This window comes from Penicillium antarcticum (assembly GCF_028974205.1).
Source record: "Penicillium antarcticum strain IBT 31339 chromosome Unknown utg000006l_segment0_segment0, whole genome shotgun sequence".
Classification (NCBI taxonomy): Eukaryota; Fungi; Ascomycota; class Eurotiomycetes; order Eurotiales; family Aspergillaceae; genus Penicillium; species Penicillium antarcticum.
The window spans coordinates 2,023,704-2,051,702 of record NW_026695304.1 but is presented as its reverse complement, the minus strand read 5'-3'; the positions used below and the strand labels follow the sequence as shown (position 1 = coordinate 2,051,702).

General features: G+C 48.5%; 15 protein-coding genes across 15 annotated transcripts; 8 read left to right on the top strand and 7 right to left on the bottom strand.

Annotated features, from left to right (window-relative positions):
- Nucleotides 1-860: 860 nt before the first annotated feature.
- On the top strand, nt 861-1,946 carry N7508_006837 (oxidase ustYa family protein; the record flags this gene model as incomplete). Its single annotated transcript, XM_058464903.1, has 5 exons — nt 861-1,113; nt 1,166-1,297; nt 1,354-1,484; nt 1,543-1,642; nt 1,705-1,946. 5 exons carry the CDS (start codon nt 861-863, stop codon nt 1,944-1,946), a joined length of 858 nt encoding a protein of 285 aa, XP_058318756.1.
- An 87-nt stretch (nt 1,947-2,033) lies between these two features.
- On the bottom strand, nt 2,034-2,648 carry N7508_006836 (GNAT family N-acetyltransferase; the record flags this gene model as incomplete). Its single annotated transcript, XM_058464902.1, has 1 exon — nt 2,034-2,648. One exon carries the CDS (start codon nt 2,646-2,648, stop codon nt 2,034-2,036), a length of 615 nt encoding a protein of 204 aa, XP_058318755.1.
- A 516-nt stretch (nt 2,649-3,164) lies between these two features.
- N7508_006835 (Zn(II)2Cys6 transcription factor domain-containing protein) lies at nt 3,165-4,906 on the bottom strand (the record flags this gene model as incomplete). Its single annotated transcript, XM_058464901.1, has 2 exons — nt 3,165-3,536; nt 3,596-4,906. Coding segments are annotated over 2 exons (1,683 nt in total), but the record flags the coding sequence as incomplete, so codon positions are not given.
- Nucleotides 4,907-5,392: 486 nt separating this feature from the next.
- Nucleotides 5,393-6,808, top strand: N7508_006834 (M20 family metallopeptidase; the record flags this gene model as incomplete). Its single annotated transcript, XM_058464900.1, has 4 exons — nt 5,393-5,485; nt 5,539-6,347; nt 6,401-6,540; nt 6,591-6,808. The coding sequence occupies 4 exons, from the start codon at nt 5,393-5,395 to the stop codon at nt 6,806-6,808; spliced, it is 1,260 nt and encodes a 419-aa protein (XP_058318753.1).
- Nucleotides 6,809-7,316: 508 nt separating this feature from the next.
- N7508_006833 (uncharacterized protein) lies at nt 7,317-9,253 on the top strand (the record flags this gene model as incomplete). The annotated part of the gene is made up of 7 exons (XM_058464899.1): nt 7,317-7,459; nt 7,518-7,676; nt 7,843-8,101; nt 8,154-8,417; nt 8,466-8,545; nt 8,753-8,987; nt 9,038-9,253. 7 exons carry the CDS (start codon nt 7,317-7,319, stop codon nt 9,251-9,253), a joined length of 1,356 nt encoding a protein of 451 aa, XP_058318752.1.
- A 100-nt stretch (nt 9,254-9,353) lies between these two features.
- On the bottom strand, nt 9,354-9,891 carry N7508_006832 (uncharacterized protein; the record flags this gene model as incomplete). The annotated part of the gene is made up of 3 exons (XM_058464898.1): nt 9,354-9,523; nt 9,625-9,734; nt 9,797-9,891. The coding sequence occupies 3 exons, from the start codon at nt 9,889-9,891 to the stop codon at nt 9,354-9,356; spliced, it is 375 nt and encodes a 124-aa protein (XP_058318751.1).
- Nucleotides 9,892-10,573: 682 nt separating this feature from the next.
- Nucleotides 10,574-10,983, bottom strand: N7508_006831 (uncharacterized protein; the record flags this gene model as incomplete). The annotated part of the gene is made up of 2 exons (XM_058464897.1): nt 10,574-10,902; nt 10,965-10,983. The coding sequence occupies 2 exons, from the start codon at nt 10,981-10,983 to the stop codon at nt 10,574-10,576; spliced, it is 348 nt and encodes a 115-aa protein (XP_058318750.1).
- A 1,409-nt stretch (nt 10,984-12,392) lies between these two features.
- On the top strand, nt 12,393-13,388 carry N7508_006830 (uncharacterized protein; the record flags this gene model as incomplete). The annotated part of the gene is made up of 1 exon (XM_058464896.1): nt 12,393-13,388. The coding sequence occupies one exon, from the start codon at nt 12,393-12,395 to the stop codon at nt 13,386-13,388; it is 996 nt and encodes a 331-aa protein (XP_058318749.1).
- An 818-nt stretch (nt 13,389-14,206) lies between these two features.
- Nucleotides 14,207-16,529, bottom strand: N7508_006829 (fungal specific transcription factor domain-containing protein; the record flags this gene model as incomplete). The annotated part of the gene is made up of 5 exons (XM_058464895.1): nt 14,207-15,245; nt 15,347-15,433; nt 15,503-16,038; nt 16,089-16,361; nt 16,449-16,529. The coding sequence occupies 5 exons, from the start codon at nt 16,527-16,529 to the stop codon at nt 14,207-14,209; spliced, it is 2,016 nt and encodes a 671-aa protein (XP_058318748.1).
- Nucleotides 16,530-18,776: 2,247 nt separating this feature from the next.
- N7508_006828 (TIM-barrel enzyme family protein) lies at nt 18,777-19,742 on the top strand (the record flags this gene model as incomplete). The annotated part of the gene is made up of 3 exons (XM_058464894.1): nt 18,777-18,864; nt 18,919-19,064; nt 19,128-19,742. 3 exons carry the CDS (start codon nt 18,777-18,779, stop codon nt 19,740-19,742), a joined length of 849 nt encoding a protein of 282 aa, XP_058318747.1.
- Nucleotides 19,743-19,917: 175 nt separating this feature from the next.
- N7508_006827 (SDR family NAD(P)-dependent oxidoreductase) lies at nt 19,918-20,859 on the top strand (the record flags this gene model as incomplete). Its single annotated transcript, XM_058464893.1, has 2 exons — nt 19,918-19,969; nt 20,024-20,859. The coding sequence occupies 2 exons, from the start codon at nt 19,918-19,920 to the stop codon at nt 20,857-20,859; spliced, it is 888 nt and encodes a 295-aa protein (XP_058318746.1).
- A 503-nt stretch (nt 20,860-21,362) lies between these two features.
- Nucleotides 21,363-22,706, top strand: N7508_006826 (Tm-1-like ATP-binding domain-containing protein; the record flags this gene model as incomplete). Its single annotated transcript, XM_058464892.1, has 1 exon — nt 21,363-22,706. The coding sequence occupies one exon, from the start codon at nt 21,363-21,365 to the stop codon at nt 22,704-22,706; it is 1,344 nt and encodes a 447-aa protein (XP_058318745.1).
- A 408-nt stretch (nt 22,707-23,114) lies between these two features.
- Nucleotides 23,115-24,622, bottom strand: N7508_006825 (adenosylhomocysteinase; the record flags this gene model as incomplete). Its single annotated transcript, XM_058464891.1, has 4 exons — nt 23,115-24,162; nt 24,223-24,349; nt 24,399-24,531; nt 24,584-24,622. The coding sequence occupies 4 exons, from the start codon at nt 24,620-24,622 to the stop codon at nt 23,115-23,117; spliced, it is 1,347 nt and encodes a 448-aa protein (XP_058318744.1).
- Nucleotide 24,623: 1 nt separating this feature from the next.
- On the top strand, nt 24,624-24,873 carry N7508_006824 (uncharacterized protein; the record flags this gene model as incomplete). Its single annotated transcript, XM_058464890.1, has 2 exons — nt 24,624-24,629; nt 24,679-24,873. 2 exons carry the CDS (start codon nt 24,624-24,626, stop codon nt 24,871-24,873), a joined length of 201 nt encoding a protein of 66 aa, XP_058318743.1.
- A 340-nt stretch (nt 24,874-25,213) lies between these two features.
- On the bottom strand, nt 25,214-27,115 carry N7508_006823 (uncharacterized protein; the record flags this gene model as incomplete). The annotated part of the gene is made up of 1 exon (XM_058464889.1): nt 25,214-27,115. One exon carries the CDS (start codon nt 27,113-27,115, stop codon nt 25,214-25,216), a length of 1,902 nt encoding a protein of 633 aa, XP_058318742.1.
- Between the last annotated feature and the right edge of the window lie 884 nt (nt 27,116-27,999).

The following is a 27,999-nucleotide window of genomic DNA, read 5'->3' as shown; positions in this document are numbered from 1 at the left end:
TGAAATATAGAGAGAAGCTTTGTTCTGAGAGATCTCTTGTTTCTTTGGGGTTCTCGAGGGTTGCTTGTTGGAATGATGATTGAAGACCGGCTGTTGGCCCTGTATTTATATTTGAGCAGGACCAGCTTCAAGCTCATGAATTACGTAGCTCAGAGCTACCGATAAATAGCTCACCGAGCTACTGGTGAAAATGTCTGAGCTTGGATCTCGTATTCCATCATTAAGTTTCGGTATTGTTGAGTGATGCTGCAAGGGACAGCTATGAACGTGTGGTCGAGAATCATGGCGCCTTGCGGGGGATAAGCGACCTAACGCGCGATGATCTCAGAGGGCGGTGAATTCATAATTACTTTAGGCAATAGAATTGTAAACAACGTTTGTTGTGATTGGTAGACTTTGGAAGAGTTGCATGATGAACCTCGCATGAAGCTGCAGGCAAGTTAGTGTAGATCCTGCCTGAAGGGGATTAATTGCATTCCTCGAAGATCACCCGATGTCAGCAGTTGCAGATTGTGTCTGACCAGATGGAAGACACGCTTACGACGGCTGTATGTATGTTGACAATTCTCCCTTGGGCGATTTCACACGTTGTCTGTGCGCCACGCTTCTGGGGTTCTCATGGGCTCACAAAACGTGTGAGACATGCAGGGGACACATTGCGTCAATTGTCTTCTTGTCCGACAAGTTGATGTCAGTAACGAGGCTGGATGAAGCGGGGGGCTGTCGAAGTTGCGGTCTGGGGTTGGAGTTGGCGACACTGCCCTAGGTCGAAGTTTAGGGGTACCGCTTGTTCCCTTTCACAATTGGGCTCTCTTCCGAGTAGGCTTTTCTCTTTTACCATACAATTTTAAATTGCCAAAATGCGAGCTATGTTCTGGGACAACTCTGTCAAGAAAGATTTCTCACGCGAGTCTGGCGAGCGTCTTCTAGCAGAAGAAGAGGGAACTCTTTGGAGCGGTGGTGATGAACCATCTTCGGATACTTGCAGAGCCTTGGCTATCATCTTACTCCAGATCTGTGTTCTTGGATTCCTCTTTCTTGTTGGATGCGTATTTGGTTTCTACTGGCGTGGAGACTTGAATAGCCTCTGCAGTCGACATGTATCCCAATACTGTGAGTACACACAAAGTATGCTTGTAAATCCAAATTCACTAAAATTTTCTAGCTACTGTGATGAGAGAAGTTGGAATTGAGTATAATCTGCAGGAATTCAATGGATCCCTCTTGAATGAGAATATCTTTAGACAGGATGCTGGCCCAGAGGTTGATGCTGCATGGGAGTCTCTAGGTGTCAACTGTATGTTCCAACGTCTGCTCTTTTCCACCTTCAGCTCACTGATAGTGTTATTATAGATCGAGGTGTCAGAGTGCCAGCAGAAGATGCCGAACAGTCTGGTCTTGCTTCTGACCAAGTCAAGATCAAGGAGAAGTATGGGGGAGGGTTCCCAGCAAACGTGGAAGGCTTGCATCACCTTCATTGCCTGGTATTATGACGATTATTCTCAAGAGCTTTTCTGTTCATGGCCAGCTAACGTTGAAAAGAATCTTCTTCGTCAATCCCTTTACTACAACTATGACTACTATCACGAAAAAGGCGAGGGACCGTTTATCAACAACGACTATATTGTCCGTCGTCACGTTTGTGAGTAATTGACTACATCCTTCCTAAGCAACAGACCCAGCTAACAAAACTTTCCCTCAAAGCCCATTGCCTTGACATCCTTCGCCAAGAACTTATGTGCACAGTTGACAGTGGAGTCCTGGGCCAGATATGGATTTACCCCGAGAACCCCGAGCCCTATGTCGGTTTCAACACCCAACACCGATGCAAAAACTTTGATGCGGTTCGTCACTGGGCCGAGGCAAATCAGTTGCCCGAAGACCCGCCATCGGATTTCCTTGAGCCACCAGCCGAAGGAGATCGAATCTATGCCAAGATGCCATGAGAAATGACCACGAACAATGCGATAGAATACTTCGAAATATAAATGCAATGTAACATCCCTTGTTTGTTTTTCGAAAAATAACATCCATCACCCGTAAAGCCCATAAACCCCTAAATCAGCACTCATCCCAACCAAAGCATAAACAACACTCTCCTTGCCCCCAAAAACACTCAAAGCCTTGACCCCCCTATCCTCAAGCCCAATCTTCTCCAAGACCCTACAGCTCCGTTTATTATGAGAAGCGCAAAACCCAAAAATAGCATCAACTCCAAGCTCCGCACGCGCATACTCGATCAACCCCTTCGCGGCCTCCGTAGCATACCCCTTCCCACTCTCCTCGGGTACGATAGCATACCCAATATCCGGCGCGAGATGATGAAGATCAGGTGCTGCACCTTTCATAAGGGAGACGGTTCCAATAGGAATTTTTGCATTGTCTTCGCTGACGCGCAAGACTAGGAACATGCCATAGCCATTGCGGGCGTAATCTGCCAGCACACGACGTTGAAGGAATGACGATGATTTTTCGGGTGTGTCGATTGAAGTTTTGCCGCAGGATTTGATGAAGTCTTCTGTGTCCCAAAGTTGGACTAGGAAATTACAGTGGGTTGCGTTGGTGGGGTCGAATGGGATTATTTGGAGGCGGACGGTTTTTATGCTGAAGTTTGGTGGAAAGGGTGTTTGTTCTTGAGTTTCCGACATTTTGAATTGAGATTTTGTCTTCTGTTAGTTTTTTTGAAACATATTAGAGGTAGCCCGGTGTTTTTAAAGTGACTGGTGTTCTAGTAACTCTTGGACGCTGTGTTGCGGCATCTTTGTGATAGTGCTGGCCCTATCTACGAGTGACTCACGACGCGGGGGCTGACACTGTAAGATTATAGCTATATTGGGCCTAGATTGCGGATTTCCGTCGGATGAAGCTCAAAATAGGTGTGCGTCAATCAGTTAGGCTTTAAGCTTCCAGATTGATGTTGGGGTCTTAGCACCTTTGGTCCATCGGAAACATATGTCATAAGGAGTAACCAAAAAAAAACCATCGTTTGCAGACTCGTAATCGAAACCTCCAAATTATTACCGAAAATCAAGGTAACATTGTGTGTGGATGAGCAAATAAAGTATAAACTAGTTTTTTTCTCCACTAAGTTATTTGCCATCTATCGGAAAGTTGATACCAAGGGGGAATTTCCAGCGCTGCTGAGTCCTCGCAGCAAATGGACTTTATATATTGAATTTCTGTACATTGACGGCCGTTAAATACCTAACCACCCAATCTTGATAGATTTGATCCGAAGTAGCGATCCCCGCTATAAAAAGCGGCCAAACAATCCGGACCACAAGACGGGGTCGACTGCGGTGTAGCTTTAGACCGAGCTCGAGAACTTGGGACACGGCAGTGCTGAGGGGAATGATGGTGTTGTAGTTTTGAATGCCCGACCAATCATTCACAAGATCTTGAAAGCACAGGTGGAAATATACAATTGTACCGTAGTATGTGATGGCTGACCAGAAGACCGTTTCCATGACGCGACGGTCGCCCGCGACGTCGCAGGTATTTGATCTTCTGGCTGAAGTGAGGAGTGTGTCGTATTCCTATTTTGGTTAATGAGACCGGGATTCAAAACGGAGAAGCAAAATGCATGGACACTTACAATAGACAGCGCGTTGATCTCTTTGATAATCCGTTGGTAGGGAGACCCCTCGCCGAAGCTGATATCCGACGTTGAGCTTTGTTTAAACATTTCCGTAATTTTGAATTGGATCACATGGCTGCGGTGATATAGTGTAAGACCTGAGAGGTTCTCCAGATCATCCAACTGAGATGACATGGGGTACTCCTCGCCCCAAAAGCGGGCAGGAGATTGCCTGCTCAGCCTGTACAGATGAGGAAGGCTTAGGGGTGTATTACCAGCCTCTGATCGTAAAAAGAATCTAAAAATATCCGTATCAAGACGAGCAGTTTCAGATCCAAAGAATAGAGCTGCAGGTGTGAAGAAGTATAGTGTCCATAGAAGGAACAGAGGTACACAGGTACCGCCAAGTCCATGAACAGGACCAGGAGCGGAAAGATTTGCACTATTTGCAGTATTTTCCAGGCCAGTGACTTCTAGCCGGGCCTGTGTCTCCTGCAAGGGATCTTGACCCTCTGTAGTGATGACGGGGAGACGAGTATGGCCCTGGAGCAAGGGCACGATGTGATTGTGTAGGAGGGTCTCGATGCCCCGAATATGGATATTAATAGCAGATGCACCACTTCCAAAGCGATTCTCATAATCTATCATCAACCAAAGGGTAATGAATATGGCTTCGATTTGCCGTGGCGTTTTCACGTCCTGTTTTAGTGCCTCTCTTAGACCCGACAGGGCGCGGCCGTAGTGTATTCTGCCATCCATGTCTGATTGTTCGTTGCTCATAATCTGGTCATAGGAGTTCTCTGTATCATAAAGTTTGGACCGATGAATCTCCCTCGCAGCACTAGCCAGCATCATGCTCATGACCATGGACTCTCTGGTGGCAACTTTATGGTATGCATAAGAGACTGTTGACCAAGGCCAGTGCTTGCCAAGAATCACGACTAATATTGAATCTTGCAGGTAGTCCAAGCACTGGCGGTCAAATACTGACAATGACAAGGAGTTGGAAGCTTGGATGCTACGAGCCTGCGCGCCACTTGCTGGGCTGCGAATTGACAGGGACCCAGAAGAAGCTGATGTAACTTGGAGATGTGATCGCTTCCTTGCAGGGTTGACCTGGCTCGCAGTGGGGGTTTCATCCCTTTCTGGAACTTCTCTTGAAGAGGATCTATCCGTCGAGGCTCGATTTGATCTCCGTGGTATCGGACCGCCCTTCCACTCACACAGAATGCGGGCTGCCAAGCATCGCCGACACTGTGGCTCCTCGTGCGCTTGAGATGGTAGTTTTTCTTCGTCGCACTTGACCTTGCGGATCCGGCAAGTGCGGCACCCTTCTAACTGTTAGCGAGTGCTGCAAGGGAGGGAAGAGGGTATGTGGATCCTTGCCTGTCCGGGAACGGGTCTTCCCCGGTTTATGCATTGTCGATAGGACCAGCCTTCGCCAAAATCCAGTCCATGTACTGTTCCATTCGTCTCGGCTGGCTGTGGCAGGGGTTCCCGAAGTACTATAAGGGGACACACAGTCTCACGCGACAGTATCAGATAGAACAGATATGGAGAGGGGAAGAGGAAGAGGGGACAAAGAGCAAGAATGTTATCGAGATCCGCTTGAGCCGAGTCCTCGATGCCGATTGGCTGCGTCGGCTGTTCCTTGGTGGATCCCGATGCCGAGAGCTTACTCAGATCCAGCCCTGTGATTGGCTCGACTATATGCTGTTGCATCGGCTATTCCCCGGTTCTGGCAACGACTTAAAACGGACGAGCTGGTTGAACTTCGTGTTCTCAACAATCTTGGTTAATTGAATCCCCAGCACAATGAATTTTCCAGAATCTCATGGCCGGATTTTGAAAAGCGTACAAGATGTGCTCCAGCGCTATGATTCACAACTCAATGACATCAACCACAAAGTAAGGCACGAATGATTCCAGCCTATAGGAGATATGCAGCTAATGAATCTCAGATATGGTCAAACCCAGAGCTTGCATATGCAGAATTTGATGCTCATGATCATATCTGCGCGCTCTTTGAAAGCCTCAAATCTGAAGGATATTCAGTCCGGAGGAAGGCGTATGAACTAGAGACAGCGCTCGAGGTTGAATATACCTATGGCAGCGGAGGCCGAGTTGTGGCCTTTAACGCCGAATATGATGCACTACCTGGGATTGGTCATGCCTGTGGCCACAACCTCATCGCGACAAGCTCGATCGCTGCATTCATTGCCACATGTGAGGCCATGAAGGCCCAAGCTGAGTTATCATCAGCATCGGGATTTACTGTGCGTCTGCTGGGTACTCCCGCCGAGGAATCGGGTGGTGGTAAGGTGCGCCTTATTAACAAGGGTGCATACAAGGGCATTGATGCCTGTCTTATGGTCCACCCAGTGCCAATGGTGCCCGGAAAACCAGAGCTGATGGGCATGGCAACTACGCTCGAAGGAGGATTCCTCGCTAACGATAAAGTCAAAGTAACTTTTACGGGGAAGCCTGCTCATGCCGCAGCGGCTCCATGGGAAGGAATAAATGCACTCGATGCTGTGGTAGCGGCATATGTGAACATCTCTCTTCTCCGACAACAGATTCTACCCACACAGAAAGTCCACGGAGTCATTGTGAATGGAGGAGAACGGCCCAACATTATTCCCATGTCCGCAAAGGTCGACTACTATATTCGCTCTCCCACCAAGAAGACACTCAAGCCATTGACCGAAAAGGTGCTGAAATGCTTTGAGGCAGCCGCCACCGCTACTGGGTGCAAGGTCGAATTTGAATGGTATGTTTACCCATATTTGTCTTCAAATACTATAAAATCTAATACATGGCTAGGGGTCCTTCTTACGACGATCTGAAGAGCAACTGGCCAATCTGCGAAAGCTATGTCTCGGCAATGCGAGCAATGGGGTACCATACATTGCTTGACAACTCGGGAGAAAAGAGCGCTCTTGCCGGAGCATCCACAGATATGGGTAATTTAATATCACATTTGACTTGGGATAGCCAGCTGACATTGTGTTAGGAAATGTTTCTTACGTCGTTCCTGGATTCCACGGACTTTTCACTATTCCTGTTGATGGTGTTAACCATACACCGGAGTTTACTAGCGGTGCTGGATCTCCCGAGGGATTCAAGCGTGCCATTGGCTGTGCGGCAGGTATGGCTATGGTCGCTTGTCAAGTTTTGGTTGACGATAAGTTTGCCGAGGACGTCAAGAAGAACTTCGAGGAAGATAGATAAAGTGTGGTCCACCTAGCAAATCAAATAATACAGCACGGCAATCGAGATAACTAGTTTAACTTTTGAGATGATCTATTATCTGTTGAAGATTTCTAGTCTAGGGCCTCGGTCCCTAGCTATTAGTTTCTTTTCCTGTCACCGAGCAATCCAGCTCGCCTTTAGCACTATAAAGACCCACAGGTCTTATCCGGGGAAAATAACCTAAAGTAAATGCCAGGCCAATCAGAGCTTCTCCACCATGGTTGAAGGCTGAATGTGTACTTTCTTGTATCTTTGCCACAACTCCTGTTCCGCCAAGTCCTTACTAGCCTTGCCGATACAGCCAATGAGTACATCGGCCAAGATAGCTCCCGGCCATCTGCTATCTAGGCTTCTCAAATTGCGGGGATAAGTCTATCTCTACATACAATAGATTCAAGATCAATGTCCCATATAAATAGGAAAGCCAATGTGACCTCTTTCCTGCTTGTTCTCACCCTTCCATTTTTCTTCAATACCCGCCCTCATAATGTCAAATCAAGCAAGTAAGAAAGAGGCAATGCAAGCTGACCACGAGATTGATCAACAGAGCGTTGATAATGGCGCACTTGAATCTTCGTTTCAATTTTCCGCTGCCGCAGAGAAAAAGTTGGTTCGAAAGATCGATTTGGTGTAAGTCTTCGCGAATAATGTCTTCAGATTAAAATCTAATCACTTTTTTTTCCTTCAGGGTTCTCCCAATCATGGTTTTTGCATACATGCTTGCCTTTCTTGACAAACAAGCCTTGGGCTACACAGCGCTCATGGGGATTCGGGAGGACCTGCATCTTGTAGGCAACCAATATAACTGGTCGTCAAGTATATTCTATTTTGGATACTTGTTCTTCTCGTGAGTGGTCTTCAGCTCGGTGCAGCCTTCCACTCTCCTCATCGTAAATCAGATATCCTGCCTCCCTTTTGATGGTTAAATTCCCATTGGGAAAGTATCTTGCGACCAGTTTGTACGTTACACGGTGCTACTGTTTCATCTACTTCCCTCTCTAATATGATTGAAGCATGCTTTGGGCTGTTGTTTTGGCTTGCCATGCTGCCTGCACAGATTTCAAGGGTATCATGATAGCCCGATTTTTCCTCGGATGCACAGAAGCCAGTCTCTCACCCGGTTTCACTCTGATCACATCGCTCTGGTACCGGACATCTGAGCAGCCACTTCGTCATGGTATTTGGTTTTGTGGAAACTCCATTTCGCTCATCTTCGGAAACTTGATTGCGGTCGGTATTCTACAGATTAAGGGATCCCTCGAGGCATGGCAGGTAAGACAATATTCCCAGCAGCCTGAGAACTTACTCTCACCTTTCTATTTAGTGGCTATTCATCATCTTCGGACTCGTAACATTCCTCTGGGGAATCTTGATGCTGTTCCGCCTTCCAGATTCTCCGACCACCGCTAGCTTCCTCTCCGAAGAAGAAAAGCTCATCGCAGTAGAGCGTCTGAAAGCCAACCAGACAGGCTACAAGACCTCGAATATCAATGGCGCTCAAATTTTGGAGGCCTTCATCGACCCAAAGACCTGGCTTCTTGGGGTCTTGATTTTAGCGTCCAATATTCCAAATGGTGGATTTACAACCGTGAGTCAACTATTCAAAATCTAAAATTCATATGCTAATAAATGACAGTTCAATGGATTGGTATTGCAAGGCTTTGGATTTTCGACTTTCAACACCCTCCTGCTTGGCATTCCCGGCGGCTTTATCGTGTTTGTCTTTGTGCTTTCATCGTAGGCTTCTATCTCTTGGAAACCACCAAAAAAGGATGCTAATCAGTTCTTGCAGGGGAATCATATCATCCAGGATCACTAAGACCCGTTGCCTTGTAATGGTTGCATGCAATGTGATCAGGTAAACTCATTTGTTCACAATTGTTGATTTTCCATTTCGCCAGGATATACTAACGTTTTTTGCAGTATTATCGGTAGCGCTCTCGTCTACGCGACAGCGTCAGTTGGCTCTCGATATGCAGGTCTCCTACTCATGGGAATATACTCTGCAGCAATGCCTGTCTCAATGGCAATGATCAGTTCCAATGTTGCAGGATTCACCAAGAAAGCGACCGTCAGTGCTGTCTATTTTATCTTGTACTGCACCGGCAACATCATTGGCCCGCAGCTTTTCTTTGAGAGAGAGGCACCGAAATATCAGGTATGGTTCCAAGACTTTGGCGTGCTTCTTTTAGTCTAACACAAATCCAGAGTGGATTCCTTGCGATCATCATTTGCTTGGTGATCTGCGTGCTCGATTGCATTCTTCTCTTGCTATATCTCAGATGGACAAATAGCCAACGTGATAAGAAGGCTGTGGAGGAAGTGGGATCCCAAGAGCAAGAGAAAGACGCGTACCTGCGACCTGGAGCTCCCTTGCTGGATATGACGGACTTGAAGAACCTGAGCTTCCGTTACGTTTATTAGGGAAAATACTACTATGAAAGGAGACTTATCAAACTTCAGAAACGCTGTCATAAATAATATCCATCCTGGCTATATAACCACTAATTTGTCTCTCCACAACCTACTTATGCCTCTCCAGTTCCAAATTTGCCTTCGCACTGAGCCTGCTCAACATGAAGAACACAGATACCTTTTGAGCGAATGATCGACATTTCAGATCTAGTGGGAATCCAAAGTATGCAGTCAAGGTGCTGACGTCGCCGGTGTCCTCGTTCTTTATAATCAATGCATCTGTGTGAAAGATCAATGTCACTCCATACATTCAGTATTTCTTACTAGGCCCAAGAGACTTTCACAGGGTAGAATTCTCAATACTGAGAATGCTAACATACTTGCGATAACGTATTTGACCTCACTGCAATCTGCCTCCCAGCCTGGAGTAGGTTCGTCCAAATCCTGGACGTGCCATACGCCGGCGACAATAAGGTGTTTTGCTGATTTGCTACAGCTCGAAAGAAGTGACCTCGTGCTCTAATCATCTATCATATCAAGGGAAGCACTTACGATGATCCAACGAGATCCGTGAAAATGTCGGCACCTTCTTGGGTTTTTGGGACGATAGCATCCACACTATTGATCACCACAATTCTAGGAGACATTTGAAGCAATTCCTCTTTAAGAAAAGAAAAGAGCTTTGGCTGATTTCCGAAGCAGTAAAGTAGTATGGTTCACAGTTGAGGTGGGGAATTCAATTCGAGGCGCTCAACACCACAATTTTATACACACTCACGAGTACATGATGAATTGATTTAGAAGTAAGTAGAAACCTATCTAGGTATCCTACTTGACAGAGTTATCGCGATGATTGAAAGTCTATGATAGATAGAATCGGCACCGGAGGTCGCGGATACCGACACACAAAGCCCTAAGACGCCTCGACCTCATGATCGCGCTTTCCGAATCTCGCAAAGTCTGCGCCAGTGCAACCGGCCGCAATTGTGGTCCTATCAGGCGGTCAAAAGCCCACGGCATAATCGCGCTATCCGAAATGCTTGGAGTTGAGGAAGCGGTGCGGCTACAGAAAGGAATGTTCTTGTCGCTCATAGCAATGACCTACTCGCTCTTATATATCACTAGGCTATTGGAAAGGTCCGTAATTCGACTAGTATATATATTAAAGATTGAAAATTATGGACCTTGAATTCACGAGGATCAAAATGTGAAATGTGGCATTCAATCAATATATTCCAAATTAAGATTGCTTTTACCGCTTTCAGTAGAGACAGACGCAAACATAAAGGGATTCCGGTCCTTGTCACAGATAAAAGCTCTATCGCTCTCTTAAAGCGACGAGTTACCTGCCGGTTTTCCGGCTTGTGGGTAGAATCGACTGCTGCCAGCCACGTCCTCACGGCGACGGGCATCGGAATCCGAGTCTACCCTCTGGTCAGGCTTGTCTGCCTTGGGGTCATGGATTCCAGCAGGTTTCCCAGCTTGAGGCATATAAGCAGTACTTGAAGACACGGTCTGGCGATCCTGATCTGAATCTAATCTGGAATCAACCTTATTGACGATATGGCTATTGTGTGGACCGGCGGTACCCCCGCAAGTGCCGCCATTTCCATGATCTTGTACAGATCCCGGATGGGAGCCTGCGTTGCCCCCGGTATCTAAATATGGGATTAGACCTGATCGTATACATTGATTGAAGAAGTGGTAGAGTGGAATGTACCTTTGTTGCTGTCAGACATAATAAACTATGATGGCTAATAGTGTGATTTGATCTATCATCACACTCAGAACACGTTATATATATTCACGGATTGCGTATTAGTGACGTCGGCAAGTTTCAAGAATAATCCCAGAGAGGTTTAGTCGATTTATCAGGTTTTGGGACTCGTGGCGACCTTGGAACTGCTGCCGTTCATCCTAAATCGACAGTTACCGTGGCAGTCTTTCCACTTCTCAAATGTGAATATTAATGACTTGCTTCCAATCTTCAACGCTGTTCCAAGTCCACAAATAAGAGTATTTTCGAGAAGCTGTATGTAGATCTTCAGCTGGCCGAGTATTGATAGCAGTGAAAGGTGCCCAATAGGCTTTGCAGCTCCAGAGAAACACTGCCTATTAATGGACATATATACACTATAAGTAGTCCTCATTGTCCTGGGTCAACTGGCGATGAGATGAATGACCTTATTATGACGCAACATACCATCAATCAAGCAAGGCCTACATTTATCTGCGAGATGTCGAGCTACAGATTCTGAGCATTCATTAATAATTTTTCGAAACAATATTATCCGTTCTTTGTTTTAATATCCTCACGCTTTGTTTTTTGAAATGGCTTTGAGTCCACACGCCTTCAATTGACTCTCGCCACCGTCGGCTTCAACCCGACAATGAAGAACACAATAACTTCGCAGACGTTGAAAATTGAGAAATTAGGGTCATTTTACATATTCACTAATAGGATCAAATTGAATATATTCTAACTTGAGAAAACATATCAGTACCCGGTACCTGCTCAATCTATGCATATGTTCTCTGCGTAGATATTGCCTCAGAATCAATCATAACCAACGCCACCAATTGGCTACGTCTAGCAGCGCAAACACCCTAATAACCCCAGCGACAAAATATCCAGCGACAAAGGATATTTTGATTCGCGATCTTCGAAAAGCAGTCGTGACAGCTTCCTGCTCTTTTTTTTAGGGGGTGATATGAAACATCTCTAAAATGCGAGTAAATGCCTCTGCGGACGCCCATTGATCGAGCGGAACGCCAACATGACATCGAAACAGTTTCGGAACACTCGAAACTTGGCCATAAAGTGCATCAGCTTTCATAATCAACATTGAAAACATATTGTACGGACAGGATTTAAGGTGGCCATATGGATTCGGCTCCAACTGGTATGACTGGGCCGAAATCCCGAAAAACGTTAAAGCCGAAATCCAAGCATCAACAACATTACCTCCAAGCCCCACAAACCGACGTTATGAGTTCTTGCGTTACTATTTCGCTGACAGAACCACTGGCGGATTTAACGGGGATTGAACATCGCTTGCAATATATAAGATCCAATACGGGATGACCTTTCTTCACCAAACAAACAATTCGTGGAATATTCTTTTCCTGTCTCATTACAATCGAAATCATGGCCACCAGGTACGAAGCTGTACACCAGACCCTCAACGGCCCCGGTGATGCCAGGCCGACCGCTCTTCAAATCATTCGTGACGAACAACTCAGTGGCAAGTGGTCCGACAAGACCGTGCTGATTACCGGATGCTCCTCCGGAATTGGGATCGAGACTGCGAAAGCACTTCATGAAACCGGCGCCACTATCTATGCCACTGCACGGGACCTGAACAAAGCCAAGTCAGCTCTCAGCTCGATCATTGACAGTGACCGTGTCTATCTACTGGAACTCGATCTCGAGTCCCTGGCGAGTGTTCGCAATTGCGCCGAAACCTTCCTCGCCAAGTCTGACCGTCTCGACGTCCTGATCACAAATGCCGGTGTTATGGCCACCCCCGAAGGCCGAACTGCTGACGGGTTCGAAACCCAATTCGGTACCAACCACCTTGCACACTTCCTTCTGATCCAGCTGCTTCTCCCTATTCTCGAGAAGTCGTCCAAACCGAACTCCCAGTCCCGCGTTGTTGTCCTCTCCTCCGTCGCCCACCGGAATGGCGAGGTCAACTTCCCCAACCTCAACTTCGATGGCGAGTACGACGCATGGAAGGCTTACGCCCAGAGCAAGACGGCCAATCTGTGGGCCTCCAACGAAGTCGAGCGTCGATTCGGCCCAAAGGGTGTCCACTCACTAAGCGTGCATCCTGGTGGTATCATGACTGGCTTAATGCAGCACTTTTCCGACGAGCACAAGCAAGCTCTGGGGACTAATCCCGGTGTTTTGGCGTTGCTCAAGAGTCCCGAGCAGGGTGCGGCTACAACTGTCTGGGCCGCTACCGCAAAGGTCCACGAAGGTCAAGGAGGAAAGTATCTGGAGGATTGCCAGATCGCGAAGCCTCCCAAGGATGGCGCTGCTCAATTCGATCCTGGATATTCGGCCTGGGCATATGATGAAAAGAAAGCTATCCTGCTTTGGGAGCGATCTTTGGAACTTGTGAAGCCATTCCTGGGTTGAACAAGGCCACGAGAAGCTCCAGTTCAGATTTTGGTCTTTTATTGTTTGATCAAAGTTGATAGATTTGCTGATTTCCTGGGCCCATTTGTTGTCAGACAAACTAGAGTCATAATATAATGTCACAATCCTTCAGTCTTGTAACTTTTGACCGCAACATAATACAGAGCTGAGATAAAATAATACTCTCTTGTGCGTGTCACAACAAAAGTGGTTGTTGCAAATCTGACCGCAAAATAATGAATTTGTTGATAGCATTCAGCTCGCGTGCAAGTTGAAAGGCCTGGCTGGTGTTGCATAGGACAAATTCAGATTCACCGGACGGTGAAATAGGCTCCCTATCACGCCGGGAGACTTGCGCAGAATGGATGCTATTCAGATATAGCCTCTGGAAATAGTTGGCTCAGGTATAGTTTGAATTGAATCTATTTGCTCGCATCCACAAAACATCCATAATGTATTTCACGAGTTTCACCTTCAGGCCGATCGGCCTCCAACAAGTGTGCAATTTGTTTCCTGCCAACATGATTATCTCACGGTGACTACCAAAGCTTGACCCGACTTAAGAAGGAGTTTACCCGGCGCGCAGATCTTGTAGAAAAACAGCTTTCAAAATTTTCAAAAGCATTTGAGATTGACCTAGTGCGCTTCGGCCGAAATTCCGGTTCAGAAATTTCGGCGGAGACAGGCCCGAATGTTTCACCCGAGGACGAGCGATCGGATTTTACCGCTGTCATTTGTGGCCAAATGGTTCAAGTAAATGCAATTTGCTAACATAGTACCACTTATTGATCCAATTCTCCAAGTGGACGCCTCGGTGCTCAATCAAACGAAAGGGTTTCCCACATCCCGTTGGGGTCTTGTTCAAATAGTAGAGATGGCTGAATCTGATTCAGTTGTTCCAGCCAGTATCCCGAATCAAAGCTATCTTGCAATCCATAGAACGGAGGCGTGGGAAGCCCAAGGTTGGGGGTCTGGGTCGATTGATCAGGATCAAGCAGCGAGCCCATCGATGGCTCGAGGCTGTGATCCTGCAGATCCCTCATCAGACTTTGTAATCGAGTGGTAGAAGAGCCATGCAGAGCTGGGTGTGGCCCAGAAGCGTCATTAGCCCTTCTCAATTGAAATGCTTCTTTGAGTTTTTTGTAACAGCGTTGGACAACATCAAAGCCTGCTTTAGCAATTGGATTATGGATTTTTAGAGCTGCGAGACTATCAAGTGACCGACTGAGACTGGTTTCGATATTTTGTCTGGCGTCGGAATTCTCCGGTGGATAGAGAATACTGATGATCGATAGAAGGAAAGATGCATCAACCAAATAGAACGCAAGGCCGAATAAGCGGTATTGATGTGGATTCGTTTGCGTAAAGGAGCGCAGCTGTGAATCAAGTGTAGTAATTGCAGCTTGTAAAGCGGCTTTTCGGCTTTCGGTGCTAGCGATAATATGTGGACGATGCAGGTTGACAATGAAAAGGTTCGCCATGACTTTCAACTCCTCGCGCAGCTGAGGAAGGTAAGGGAGCTCCAAGTCCCATGATGTGTCCGGACAGTCGGGACGAATTGCAGGTAGCAGGCCTTCCATCATTGAGTCGACATCTTCATGAATCTTTTGGACAGTAGAATAAGTTTTAGGATGGGGACGATCGACTTTGATGGCGCGCATGTCATGAACTTTACATGCGATTGCATATTGGAAAAGAGAGGCTGATACTGGTATGATGCCCGGACTTTCGTCGGAGCGCACCGCCATCGGTATTGCCACGGAAGGGTTCTTGGGTATACTGCATTCCATAGGGGGCTTTGCATCACAATCATCTCTGTGGATCATCCGTGGTCGACCAAGGATCATAGCCATCAAACTAGTACTGTTAGAAAGCAGATGTATCAGGGATTTCTCGTTGTACATTACCTATCCCACACGAACAAGTTGGTCCATAGTCGTTTCTTGTTTTCATCATACCAGAACTCACATAAAGTCTTATCAATACTGGCTTCCTCACGCTGACGAATTTCCCGATGACGGTGTAGTCCAAGTTCCTGGGCTTGCCTGCGAAGAGCGAATTAATTCATTGAACAGATGCAAAGAAATAGAGAGAAGTTGAGAGAGTGTGCGAACCTGATGGCATTGCCTAAAGCGTGCCAGGCTTCAGTGCCTCTACCCGCATTTTTCAAGCACGAGGCCCTTAGGAACTCTGCCTGGACCCCACTCAGAGCAGCCCCTGGCCGGCCCAAATTTGATAATAGCTGATCGCCTATGTCGCTGTAGGATTGTGAATTAGCTAGATCATTGGCAGATACCCGAGCAGTCTCTATTTGCTCCGATGGTAGAAATTGCAATGTCAAGCAGGTAACCTGGAAAAGTACAGCCGGAAAGTAACATAACTCTCGTGAGAGTTCATCGAGGCTGAGATAGCCCACGGGTTCCAGTTCTTCGCTTATGGGCCAACGAGAAAACAAGTCATCGAAATAAAATCTGTCGAGGATGAAATAATGCCAATTTACCTCAGTAAAAAATAAGTCAATAAGCGTCTGAAGGACTGGCCTCGGTGGCAATTTTGAAAGGAGGACCTGGTTAGTATGTCGCGAGACACTGGGGTTCGAAGCAGGAGTTTGAGACGAATTAATCCTATCGAATTCGGCATTACCGAGGATCTGGTTTGAGTTAGCCTGATGGTTGCCGTAATGCCGTGATAATGTCCGACCTGTTGCAAGCCCACAAAGGCATTGCTACCGGGGGCGGATGAGTATCCTAGGGCATTTGAGCCCAGATGAGGGCTAACCCGGTCATCCTGTAACGGTGATGGCTCCTGACCCCATTGATTTGTTGTCATACTGGAATGCCGAATGCCTTCGGGCGGCGGCACCCTAGGGATAATTGTTAGAGCCGCAAGGAGGGATTTGGTGAACAAGGAAAGAGTCATAGGAAGACACTTACTTTGAGGCATTGAAAGTACATTTGGCTGGCACATTTCTGGCTGAGCAATTATTGCATGGGTGTTTGCGATCGCACTGAAGGACGTCAGATGATCAAGACCAAGTTACGAGGATTGAACTTATGGTACCTTCTGCTTCCTGCGGTAGCACTCCGAGCAGGATTCTACGACCCGCTTGCGCTTCAGTGATGGGCTCCCAGCAGCCGGCATGTTTGATAAATGTTGGATGCTGGGTGGTAATTCACAGCTGCCATCGGCCGAAAAATGACGCCAAGAACGGATGACGTTACATAAGCATACATTTCTTTTCGGCCCTGGGGCACTGTAACACTGTTTAGAAAGTTACGAGGATCTCTGATTCTCTGGAATTGAGCTATGGATCTGTTAAGTCCTGGAAACCGTCACTCCTCACTCATGTGCCTCCCTTGCAAGCTCAATCACCCGCAGGCCATCACTTGATTCGATCGCCTTCACTGATAATTCGGCTTTGCCATGAACGGCATTCGCAAGGTTCTCATAGAGGCTCAGCCATCGCCCTGTAGTCATCGGATACTCTTCAGCAAACGTCTGCGCTCCTAGGTCCAATTTTTGCACTGTGCTGTCAAACTCTTTGTATGTGGTAAGTAACCCATGGAGGCGTTCCGGCTCTACTCCGAACATAGGACTGAGAGGTGTCTTGCAGCGTGACAAGTAATTCTTCCTTGAAACTTTATGAAGGATCACCTTGTGCCTCGCACTAGGAGCACTAGGAAGCTTAGTTGTGGTGCCATTGAAGTTGTCACCGATGTTTTAACGGTGACGAGTAGATATTTATGTGTGCCGGCATAGTGTAAGATGATGGTGAAAGAGTCCTCAACTTCGCTACCCAGGCTGTGGATTCCTATGGAATTGCTGCCTTGAAACTTTTTTTTCGCAAAAGAACTCGGTACATCACCTAAGGCAAATGCCATTCCAGAACCTGGCGTATACTCTTCTTCTGTCATCGATGCTACCCAGAGATGCGGTCTGGGAAGCTCCTATCCTCTTTCGTTCTCGATGGATCTCGAGTCGATGTTACGACAATTGTTGACCCAGACCAAGATGTTGTCGTAATAATAGTGGAATCAGACCGTTTGTCTGAGAGAAAGCTGGGCATTTTCTTCGACTTTCCTTATCTTGACTTGAACAAGTTTGACGCACCTTTCGTTGGAGTCTGGAATAAAATCTAAGTCTGATTCCAGAAAAGGTGCAACTATCCGACAGAAACTTGACGGTAACATTCACTATCTGCAAGCCAAGTGGGATGAGCCTTGCAAGATTTCAGGGCCTTTGACAAAGGCCAACAGATACATTTTTTATGTTCTGCCCAGCTCGACGACCCTTCCTCTCAGAACCGTGTTCATAACCGAGGAGGTTACACGCAATGTGAAAAGTACTGTCGAGGTCAAAAAGCCGGCTGCAAACTGGTGGAACCTTTACTGGACTTTGGGGCATTTGTGGATATTTCAGCCACGAGTGAGTCAAATGAGATTGAGCTGCAGCGTCGAAGAATATTGTCTCAGTATCTTTTGAACTCTGAATTTGATTATCAAAGTTGTTCCTATAGTATACTTGTACATGACAAAGATCACGCCTTCTAAACGTCGACCACTATATTCAATCCTTCTCACAACCACCGTCGCCTGGCTCTTAGTTCTGGTCAACATCGGGTCCAGCGTTGCACTCAACGATGGAAGTCTCTGGTGTGTATCTATCATATCTAACCATGAGCTCCCTACTCCTCTACCGCAGATGTAAAGGAGATACTCACAAGTGCAACGATAGCGACGGTGAAGTCAACGTTCCAGGGCAAAGTTGGTCTGGGGCCCTTTCCACTTCCAGGCATCCTTGGTGGGCTTAATAACATATATGCGGTCATCTATATTATCATTGTTGTCTTCTTCAGTTTTTGGCCGACGGAGATGGAGCCTACCGTTACGACTATGAATTATAGAATTTTTGGGACGTTTGGGTCTGTTATTTTGGGGCTGTGTACTAGGTTTTGCGAGCTTGCAAGGTTTACAGTGAACCTATAGTAGATGTTTCTCTGTGAGGTTTGGGGTTACTTTTGTTTCGTGAGTCTTGGCTTCACGTCAAGTTGTCCCTGGAAATGGGGAGCAAGATGCCCGCAATAATTGATGACTGCTGTAGGAATATGTATTTAATGCGCCTGACGTACGCCTGACCAAAGCTTCTACAGAGCAACCATAGGGTATTCAAACGAAGGGCACTCAGTAGCCATGTTTTATACGATGATAGTCCAATCTTATATGGCTAGAAACTATAAAATGGCATGTTGACTGACATCGAATCAAGCCGAGGATCCGGATATGCAGAATGAGGTAATTTGTGGGGCAATGAGGGGCAGCTACAGCTACCTCCAAGATCAGAACTGAATTCCAGACATGTACAAATCCAAACCTCCCTAAAGATATAAACATGCCTCAACCAACTACGCGCGAGGAAGTCCTTTCTCGACTTCGCAAGACGGTCGACGATGGTGCGATCATCGTTGGAGCTGGTGCAGGTAGGTCTCCACCACGTAACTGATTACGAGAGGTCTAGCTAACCAAACCCACAGGCATCGGCCTGTCAGCCAAAGCCGTTGAACAAGGCGGTGCTGATCTGATCCTGATCTACAACTCGGGACGATTCCGCATGGCAGGACGCGGCTCTTTAGCCGGCTTGATGCCGTACTCCGACGCGAACAAAGTCGTAGTTGAGATGGTATGTCGCAACCAATACAGCCCCCACCCCCGTATATACTCTACAGCTTACAATAAATCCCAGGCCAGCGAAGTCCTCCCTGTAGTAGAGCACACACCCGTCCTCGCCGGCGTCTGCGGCACCGACCCCTTCCGCTCAATGCCCCAATTCCTCACCGAACTACAGCGCATCGGCTTCGTCGGCGTACAGAACTTCCCGACAGTGGGCCTAATCGATGGCCAATTCCGATTGAATCTGGAAGAGACAGGAATGGGCTATGACAAGGAGGTAGAGATGATCGCGACCGCGCACCAACTAGGCCTCGTCACTACGCCATACGTTTTTACCGCGGAGGACGCAGTCAAGATGGCGCGAGCGGGTGCAGACGTGGTCGTTGCCCATGCTGGACTGACTACATCTGGTGCCATCGGTGCGCTGAGTGGACGCTCACTGGAGGACTGTGTGGGGTTTGTGCAGGAGATTCGCGATGCGGCGGTTGGGATTAACCCCGATATTCTGGTGTTGTGTCATGGGGGACCCATTGCGCGCCCGACAGATGCGGAGTTTGTGTTGTCGCGGACCAAAGGCGTGCATGGGTTCTTTGGGGCGAGTAGTATGGAGAGATTGCCGGTGGAGGTTGCCATTAAGGAGAACGCGGAGGAGTTCAAGAAGTTGAAAGTGAAGGTCGGGCCGAAGTAATTAGCCGTTGCGCCGGTCTGTCCCAATCGGGAAATTTTCCTCCGCAGTTTCCCCATATCTTCGCCTCTCGGCTAAATGCAGACAATACAAGAGAGACCGTTTCCTTCGTTTCCAAGCCCAATTATTCTGTTTTTCCTTTTCTCTACCCTCAATCCATCTCTTGTTTAGTATCAAAATGGCCCGCGTCTTGGAAGGCAAATTCGGCATCGTCACCGGCGGCTCGCGGGGTGAGCCCCTCCCCCGCAGAAGTAAAGAGTAAACAGATACTAACACCGTGGCAGGAATCGGCGAAGCAATTGCGCGCAACCTGGCCGCAAAAGGCTGTTCTCTCCTCCTCAACTTCACTTCAGAGTCCTCGCGCGCCCCCACAGAAGCACTCTGCTCCTCCCTCGCCTCAACCCACAACATCAAGTGCGAGAGCGTCCAAGCAGACCTCAGCAAGCCCGAGGAAGCAGTGACACCCATCATTGCCGCCGCTAAGCAACACTTCAGTAAGGATGGCAAGCTCCAGATCGATATCCTAGTCAACAACGCGGGTGTCTCAGCAGACCGCAACCTGAACGACTCCACCAGGGGCCCCATCGAGGCCGAACACTTCAATTGGCAATACGCCATTAACGTGTTGGCCCCACTTCTCCTCACACAGGCCTGCAGCCCCTACCTCCCCACCGACCGCAGCGGCCGCATCGTCAACATCTCCAGTGTGTCTTCATCGCTTGGATTCATTGGCCAGTCTATCTATGGTGGTACCAAGGCTGCGCTTGAGGCTATGACTCGTACCTGGGCACGTGAGCTTGCGGACCGTGCTACCGTTAACGCTGTCAACCCTGGTCCTGTTATTGGTGATATGTACTTTGCTACTGGGGACCAGTTCTGGAAGGATATCCAGGGTTATCAGGATAACACGCCGCTTAGCAAGTTGGATGTTAACAATGAGGATACCATGAGTCGTTTGACGGATGAGCAGAAGCGTCTTGTTCAGGAGAAGATGGGTGGGCGGAGACCTGCTTTTACGAGCGAGGTTGCTGGTGTTGTTGGCATGCTATGCACGCCTGATGGGCTTTGGTGTACGGGCAGTGTTGTTTGTGCTAATGGTGGTATGAAGATGGGACAGTAAGCTAGAAATATAAAAGAGCACATTTATCCTACGTCCCGATACTATTCTTCCGTGAAATTAACAAACAGATCGCTCTGGCTAAATTCAATCAAGCAACGAGAAGATAAGCAACACAAGGGTAAGCCAAAAAAAAAAGGCCGAGCAGTAGACAGACAAGAGATATATGAACAAAAGCCAGATAAAAATACATCATCTGATCTCAATACCAGTCGGGCCAGTAACTCTTCTGATGTCGTCGAATAGGTCATGAATATCGGTAAAATACACTTTCCTACCAATTTAGTTGCACCCAAGTCACATACCAATAACAGCTTATGTTACAGAAGGACCATGAATGCAATGTAAACAATATTGTATATAGTGACGCCACTTACCCCACACCGTAATGTACGCCCCTCATCAGCTTCAACTAACTTCGTTTTCCCCAACTTCACTCCTCTGCTCTGTCTTTCAGCTTGCACAAATCCAATTACTCCACCAAAACCCTCCACGAAACTATCACAATGGCCTCCACACCCTCAACAATCCTCCTCCTAGGAACATGCGACACCAAACTCCCAGAACTTCTCTACACAAAAGCAGCCATAGAATCCCAAACCGATCCCAACACTAACAAAAGACTACAAGTCCACTTAATGGATATCGGCCACACCCAAACAACCCACGACTCCATAACAACAACCCAGCAAGACCTCCTCACACCTTCCAACAACACCAACACTAGAATTCCCGATCTATCAACCCTTTCACGAGCAGAATACATAAAGGCCCTAACACCCCACGCCATATCCCTAACCTCAAACCTCTACAAATCTCACCAAATCCACGGAATCCTAGCGATAGGCGGATCCTGCGGCACAGCCCTAGCAAGCGCCGTAATGCGCGACGCCCTACCAGTAGGATTCCCAAAGCTAATGGTCTCAACAATGGCATCCGGAGATGTTGCGCCGTATATCGGCGAAACAGATATCTGCATGATGTATAGTGTTGTTGACATTGCGGGTACGAATCGGGTTCTTGGGACTGTTCTTGAGAATGCGGCTATGGCTATTGGGGGGATGGGGGTTGGGTATTTACGACGATCTCTGGCTGAACAGGAACAGAGGGAGAAAGATGGGGATGCGGGTGGGAAGAGGTCTGTTCAAATCGCCATTTCGATGTTTGGTGTTACAACACCTGCCGTTACGCACGCACGTCACCATCTCGAATCTATCCTGCCGGATTGTGAAGTGTATGCCTTCCACGCGACTGGATCTGGAGGACGAGCCATGGAACGGTTAATCCGGGAAGGGCGGATCGATGCTGTGCTTGATTTGACCACGACGGAGATTGCAGATGAAGTTGTTGGTGGTGTTTTGAGTGCCGGACCTGAAAGACTTTGCGCAGCGACGAAACGTGAAATTCCTCGAGTTGTTAGTGTTGGTGCGTGTGATATGGTTAATTTTGGGTGCTCTGATAGTATTCCTGTTTCGTTCCGAGAGCAGAAGATGGAGGGTGGTGAGGGGAGGGTTTTTCATGAGCATAACGAGACTGTTACTCTTATGAGGACTACCAAGGAGGAGTGTGTTCAGATTGGGAGGGTTATTGCGAGGAATTTGAAGAGGGATAAGAGTGGGAAGACAAGGGTTGTTTTGCCAGTTGGCGGAATAAGTATGCTTGATGTTCCTGGGGGCCCGTTTTGGGATCCTAAGGTTGACGAGGTTTTATTCTCGACTTTGGAGGATGAGCTGACAGGGAGTGGTATTAAGGTCATGAGGGATTCTCGGGCGATTAATGATCCTGAGTTTGCGGTTGTTGTTGCTGATGAACTGATTAACTTGATTCAGGGGGAGGGAGTACATTTATAGCCGATGCATGGATAGCCAACGAATAGTCCTTTGTCGACAATATTACTGAAATGTACAGTCTACCAGGAATTTATTGACGCATAGCTTCGATTGTTGAAGGTCTACACAGTCACAATCGGCCCATGGAGGCCCACACAGAATAAGGTATCAAGAGTCAAATCCCATCCGTACGCAGTGTTGAATGCAAGACCATCCCAGGTCATCCCACGCCAAAACAAAATATTAGAAAACACACCATCGGTGCAGGCCACTTTTTATGCCGTTGAAGGACAACCACTTTTGAGTTCTAAGTTGATAGAGAACCCGAATGCCAATCATAACATCGTCGAATCATGTTGAAAGTCTATATCCCAAGAAACTCATTGAATATCGAACGCAATTGGAGAAAAAGAGAGAGGGATTAAAAGCTTAGTAGCGGTAGATCTCGCTCTTGAAGGGACCCTCAACGTCGAGGGAGAGGTATTCGGCCTGGACGGGGGTGAGCTTGGTGAGCTTGGCGTTGACGTGGTCCAAGTGGCAGCGAGCGACCTGCTCGTCGAGCTGCTTGGGCAGAACGTAGACGCCAATGGGCTTGCGGCCACCAGCACCGAACTCGATGTACTTGTTGCCGAACTTGGCATCCTCAGCCTTGAACAGAGCAATCTGGGCCAAGACCTGGTTGGAGAACGAGCAGGACATGACGAAGGAAGAGTGGCCGGTGGCACAGCCGAGGTTGACAAGACGACCCTCAGCGAGGAGGATGATGTTCTTGCCGTTGAGCTGGTAGCGGTCAACCTGGGGCTTGATGTTCTGGACGGACTGAGCGTTGGCCTTGAGCCAGGCAACGTCGATCTCAATGTCGAAGTGACCAATGTTGCAGACAATGGCGTCGTTGCGCATGGCCTCGAAGTGAGAGCCGACAAGGATGTCACGGCAGCCAGTGGTGGTGACGAAGATCTGACCAATGGGGGCAGCAGCCTCCATTGTGTTAACCTCGAAGCCCTGGACGGCAGCCTGGAGGGCGTTGATGGGGTCGACCTCGGTGACAATGACACGGGCACCCATGGAGTGGAGAGCCTGGGCGCAACCCTTACCGACATCACCGTATCCGGCGACGACAGCGATCTTACCAGCGATCATGACATCGGTGGCACGCTTGATACCGTCAATGAGGGACTCACGGCAACCGTAAAGGTTGTCGAACTTGGACTTAGTGACACAGTCGTTAACGTTGATGGCAGGAACCTTGAGCTTGTTCTCCTTGAGCATCTTGTAGAGGTGGTGGACACCGGTGGTGGTCTCCTCGGAGACACCGAAGCAGTCATCGAGCATCTCGGGGTACTTGGTGTGGACGAGGGAGGTAAGGTCACCACCGTCATCGAGGATGAGGTTCAGCTTCTTGCCATCCTTGAAGGCCTGGAGCTGCTGGTCGAGACACCACTGGTACTCCTCCTCGGTCTCGCCCTTCCAGGCGAAGCTATAATCAAAGAGCGGTCAGCGGGGTTCACAAAAGTAAAACTGGCACCATTGAACTTACACAGGGACACCGGCGGCAGCAATGGCGGCAGCGGCGTGGTCCTGGGTGGAGAAGATGTTGCAGGAAGTCCAGGTGACCTCAGCACCGAGGTGAGTGAGGGTCTCGATGAGGACAGCGGTCTGGATGGCTGGAAACCCGTTAGTGAAAAGCTCAATGTTTTGTGACAGATCACGTACTCATGTGAAGACAACCAGCGATACGGGCACCGGCGAGGGGCTGGTCGGCACCGTACTTCTCACGGATGGCCATGAGACCGGGCATCTCAACCTCGGAGAGCTCGATCTCGCGGCGACCGAAGGCGGCGAGGGACTGTAAAGAGGTCAATGTTTGAAAATGTGGATATTGGATCGAGAGGACGTACGAGGTCAGCGACCTTGAACTTCTGTGCGGGGGCAGCCATTATGAAGGTATGTAAAGAACTGAAGAATGTTAGTGAAAGCAAGCAGCTTTATATAGCGAGAGACAAACCAAGAAAAGGGTATGGAGAGAATTGGTGGAGGAAAGAGGAAGAGAGAGGAAGAAAAGGAGGGAGGGGAAAACTCTCCGCTAGTGAAGGATCGCCAAGGCAAGTACTGGTACAGGTTCTGTGGTACAATTAAAGTAGCACGTGCAGGTACCGGTACCTCTCAGGATCCGTGGTGGGCTGACTGATAGCGGGGTCCCCTGCTGAGTCATCTTGTTATCGGCACCTGCTGAGTTCAATCACCTGCCGGTCTACACAGTACTGTACAACTACCACTACATATTACATTGCATGAGGTGCGCATATTCAATAGTTCAATGGCAGGTCCCAACGGAAAGGGTTGAATTGTAGGTGTCAAGTGGAGACCCTGATCGTCACAAACGCTGAATTGACCCATCAGATTAATCTGGCCCTTGGAAACATGAAGAACACGAAGATTAAAATCAAATAAAGGCATGGTCTCATAATTCATGAAGGGAAAATCATAGAAAACGAAGGAACAACAAATGGCACTAGAGAAAAGTCAATCTAGTAAGAAATCTGCGGAGCCTCCGTCACCCCATAAGGATTGCCATCATGATAAACAGGTGTTCGGTCGTGGAGGTCGGCTGTTGAAGGTGCATATTCAATCTCATCAGGCCAGCGGTTCTTTCGACGAGAACCACCACCCTGGCTGCGGGCACGGCGCATCTCACGCTTGACGGCACGGTGGGCACACTCCTCCTGGAAATGATTATTCTCCTTGCGCTTCTCGTTGACTTCCTTCCATTCACCATAAGCGCCCTTGATACCGAGGGCAGCAAGACCAATGCTCACAGCGTCCAGGGAGTTAGCTTTGATGCGGCGTTTGCGAGCCTCCTCTGGTGTGATCTCTCCCTCCTTCAACTGTTGCATTCGTTTCTTCCGCTTCTCCATACTACCGTATAGACCGTGCGCAGCGTGGATGGTAGCCACACTGGCCAAGCCCGAGGTCAGAAGCACATCCCGCTTCAGCTTCTTGCGTTGTTTCTTCTCATCAGAACTGTCGCCTAGGTCAGAATCACTCTCGGAGTTTGAGTGGTGGCCGCAATCCTTGGATCGGGCTCCATTCTCGCCGCGCGGTGCGCTGAGGGGTGCATAAGGGGGATTCTTTCCGTCCAAAGAACGGTGTCGACCTACATCTCTCGAGCCTCTGCCCCGTCTCGAGTCCCGGCTGTAATAATCGCTGTCTGCATCTGAATCGGAATAGTCATCGTGTCGGTCGCGGCGATGACGCCGGTCTCTGCTATCTCTGTGGTCCCGGTGTCTGTCTCTGCTCCGTTCTTGTTCTCCAAGTCCAAGGGCGGCCATGCCCTTGCTGATGTAGTCAGAGACACTCTTGCTGCGCTTGTGGGAGCCAGAGCCACGCTCATCATCACTGCGGGAGTCAGCACGACCGCGAGGTCGAGACCGAGATCGGGAGAATCGATCATAGACTTCCTTTCCAGCAGCAGCAATGGCTCCAGTTGCAGCGAGATTCTTAAGACCACTGCTCGAGCCACCGCGACTGTTTCGACCGCGGGAGCGTGAGCGTGATCCGCCGCCAACGAAATGACTAGCAGCAAGACCAGCAAGGGTAGATTCGACCACATGGCGAGTGCCGTGCTTCTTGGGATCCTTATCAACAAGACCATCAGTACCACCTGCAGCGACGGCAGCAGTAAGGATACGCTTTCCCTTCGCACCAGCCCAGTCACCGGGCTCTTTGCGTTGCTTGAAGGCTTCAATGGCACCAGCAGTCAGAGCAGCACGAGCAGCCTGAGCAATACGCTGCTCACTGCGCTCACGGCCACTGCGACCACTACCACGATGGCGACTGCGGCTGCGTGAATCAGATGGCGATCGAGAATAGGATCTGTTGCGATGGCGAGACTTGGAACGTCCACGACTACCAGAAGCAGCAGCGCCGCCGAGACCAAGCGCACCGAGGGCTTGCTCGCTGAAAGACTTGCGACGGCCATGGCGCGGTGGAGAGCGACTTGGTGAAGAATCAGAATCATACTTGGAGCGACGAGAGCCTGGTGTAATAGTAAGCATATATCCTCCGATAAAAGTCAGCGTGGAGAGTAACATACGCTTGTCCTCGTAATGTCTAGAGCGACGAGGACGAGACGAGCGAGAGTACGCAGCATCGTAGTGAGGATCGTAACCGCTGACCGAGGACGCCCGTCGCACATTTTCATAGACGGGACGTGAAGTCCTGGGCCGACGGGAAGTGCGCTCGTAGACGTAATCTGAGTCTGGAGGGTAGTCGCGCTGCACTTCCTCGATGGAGTCATCGCTGACTCGACGGCCGTAGTCGCGATCGTGCCTTGCATAATGACCCCTCGGATCATCGTACGGATCAGCATAAGTGGCTGGGCGGCTGTAGCGGTCGCGCGGTGCGTATCGGCGATCCTCGTAGTACGCCATGGGTGCGGCGGGGGTGGTGAAGGGGGGACGACAAAATGGAGTAAAAAGTTTGGCGGTTGTGTGAGCTGCTACTGTTCACTAGGAATATGGTGAAGAGGGAGACTGGAGTAGGGCGTAGGGCTAAGAGATATTGGCGGGGCAGGTGGCGTGACGTCGATTCAGATGGTCGATTTTTGGGGCTGGGGGACTTGGCAGTGGCTGAGAGTTGTAGTTTTCGTACGAATTTTGGGGAAATGGGAGAAAGTACGAACTACAAAGATGAAAGTAACTTATTGTTCTTAGATTATATATTTCGGAAGACCCTATATGACGTCTGTGTGTTGTTGTCAGGAGTGGTGGAATGTTCGAAGGAAATGCTTGTCCCATCGAATGAGCATCGCGAGTGTGTTTCACATATTGCGCTCGACGTCATCTCGCATTCGGTAAGGATCAGGGAATATGACAGCCCTACACGTAGATTGCGACTGACCGCTGCTCTGTTGGATTTCTAGAAAGAAGGATGAGTTGTTCGATTTAAGATTTGAATGTTATACTGGGAAGTAAACATTGGTTCCACGGGTCAGGTGGTGTTCTCAGGCAGTCAGGCACCCACTTTCATCATCGAACCATCTCCACTATTGATTTCATAGTTAAGCTTATACTAAAAATACTCTGAGCCTAGACCATAGCTATCAACAAACAATGAGTAAATCAAGCTACGGTAGTCTGTCTCCTTCTACACGCTTATCTAGGTCAAGGGCTTCCGTAGCACACATTCCCCACGACCCCGGTGGCTTACAATCTGATCAACACAAGACTAAGGATTTCATATAGTGCAGCCGGAACATGTTACACACATATCATTTGATTCATGCGAGTCCTAGTAAGGATAGTACAAATGATAC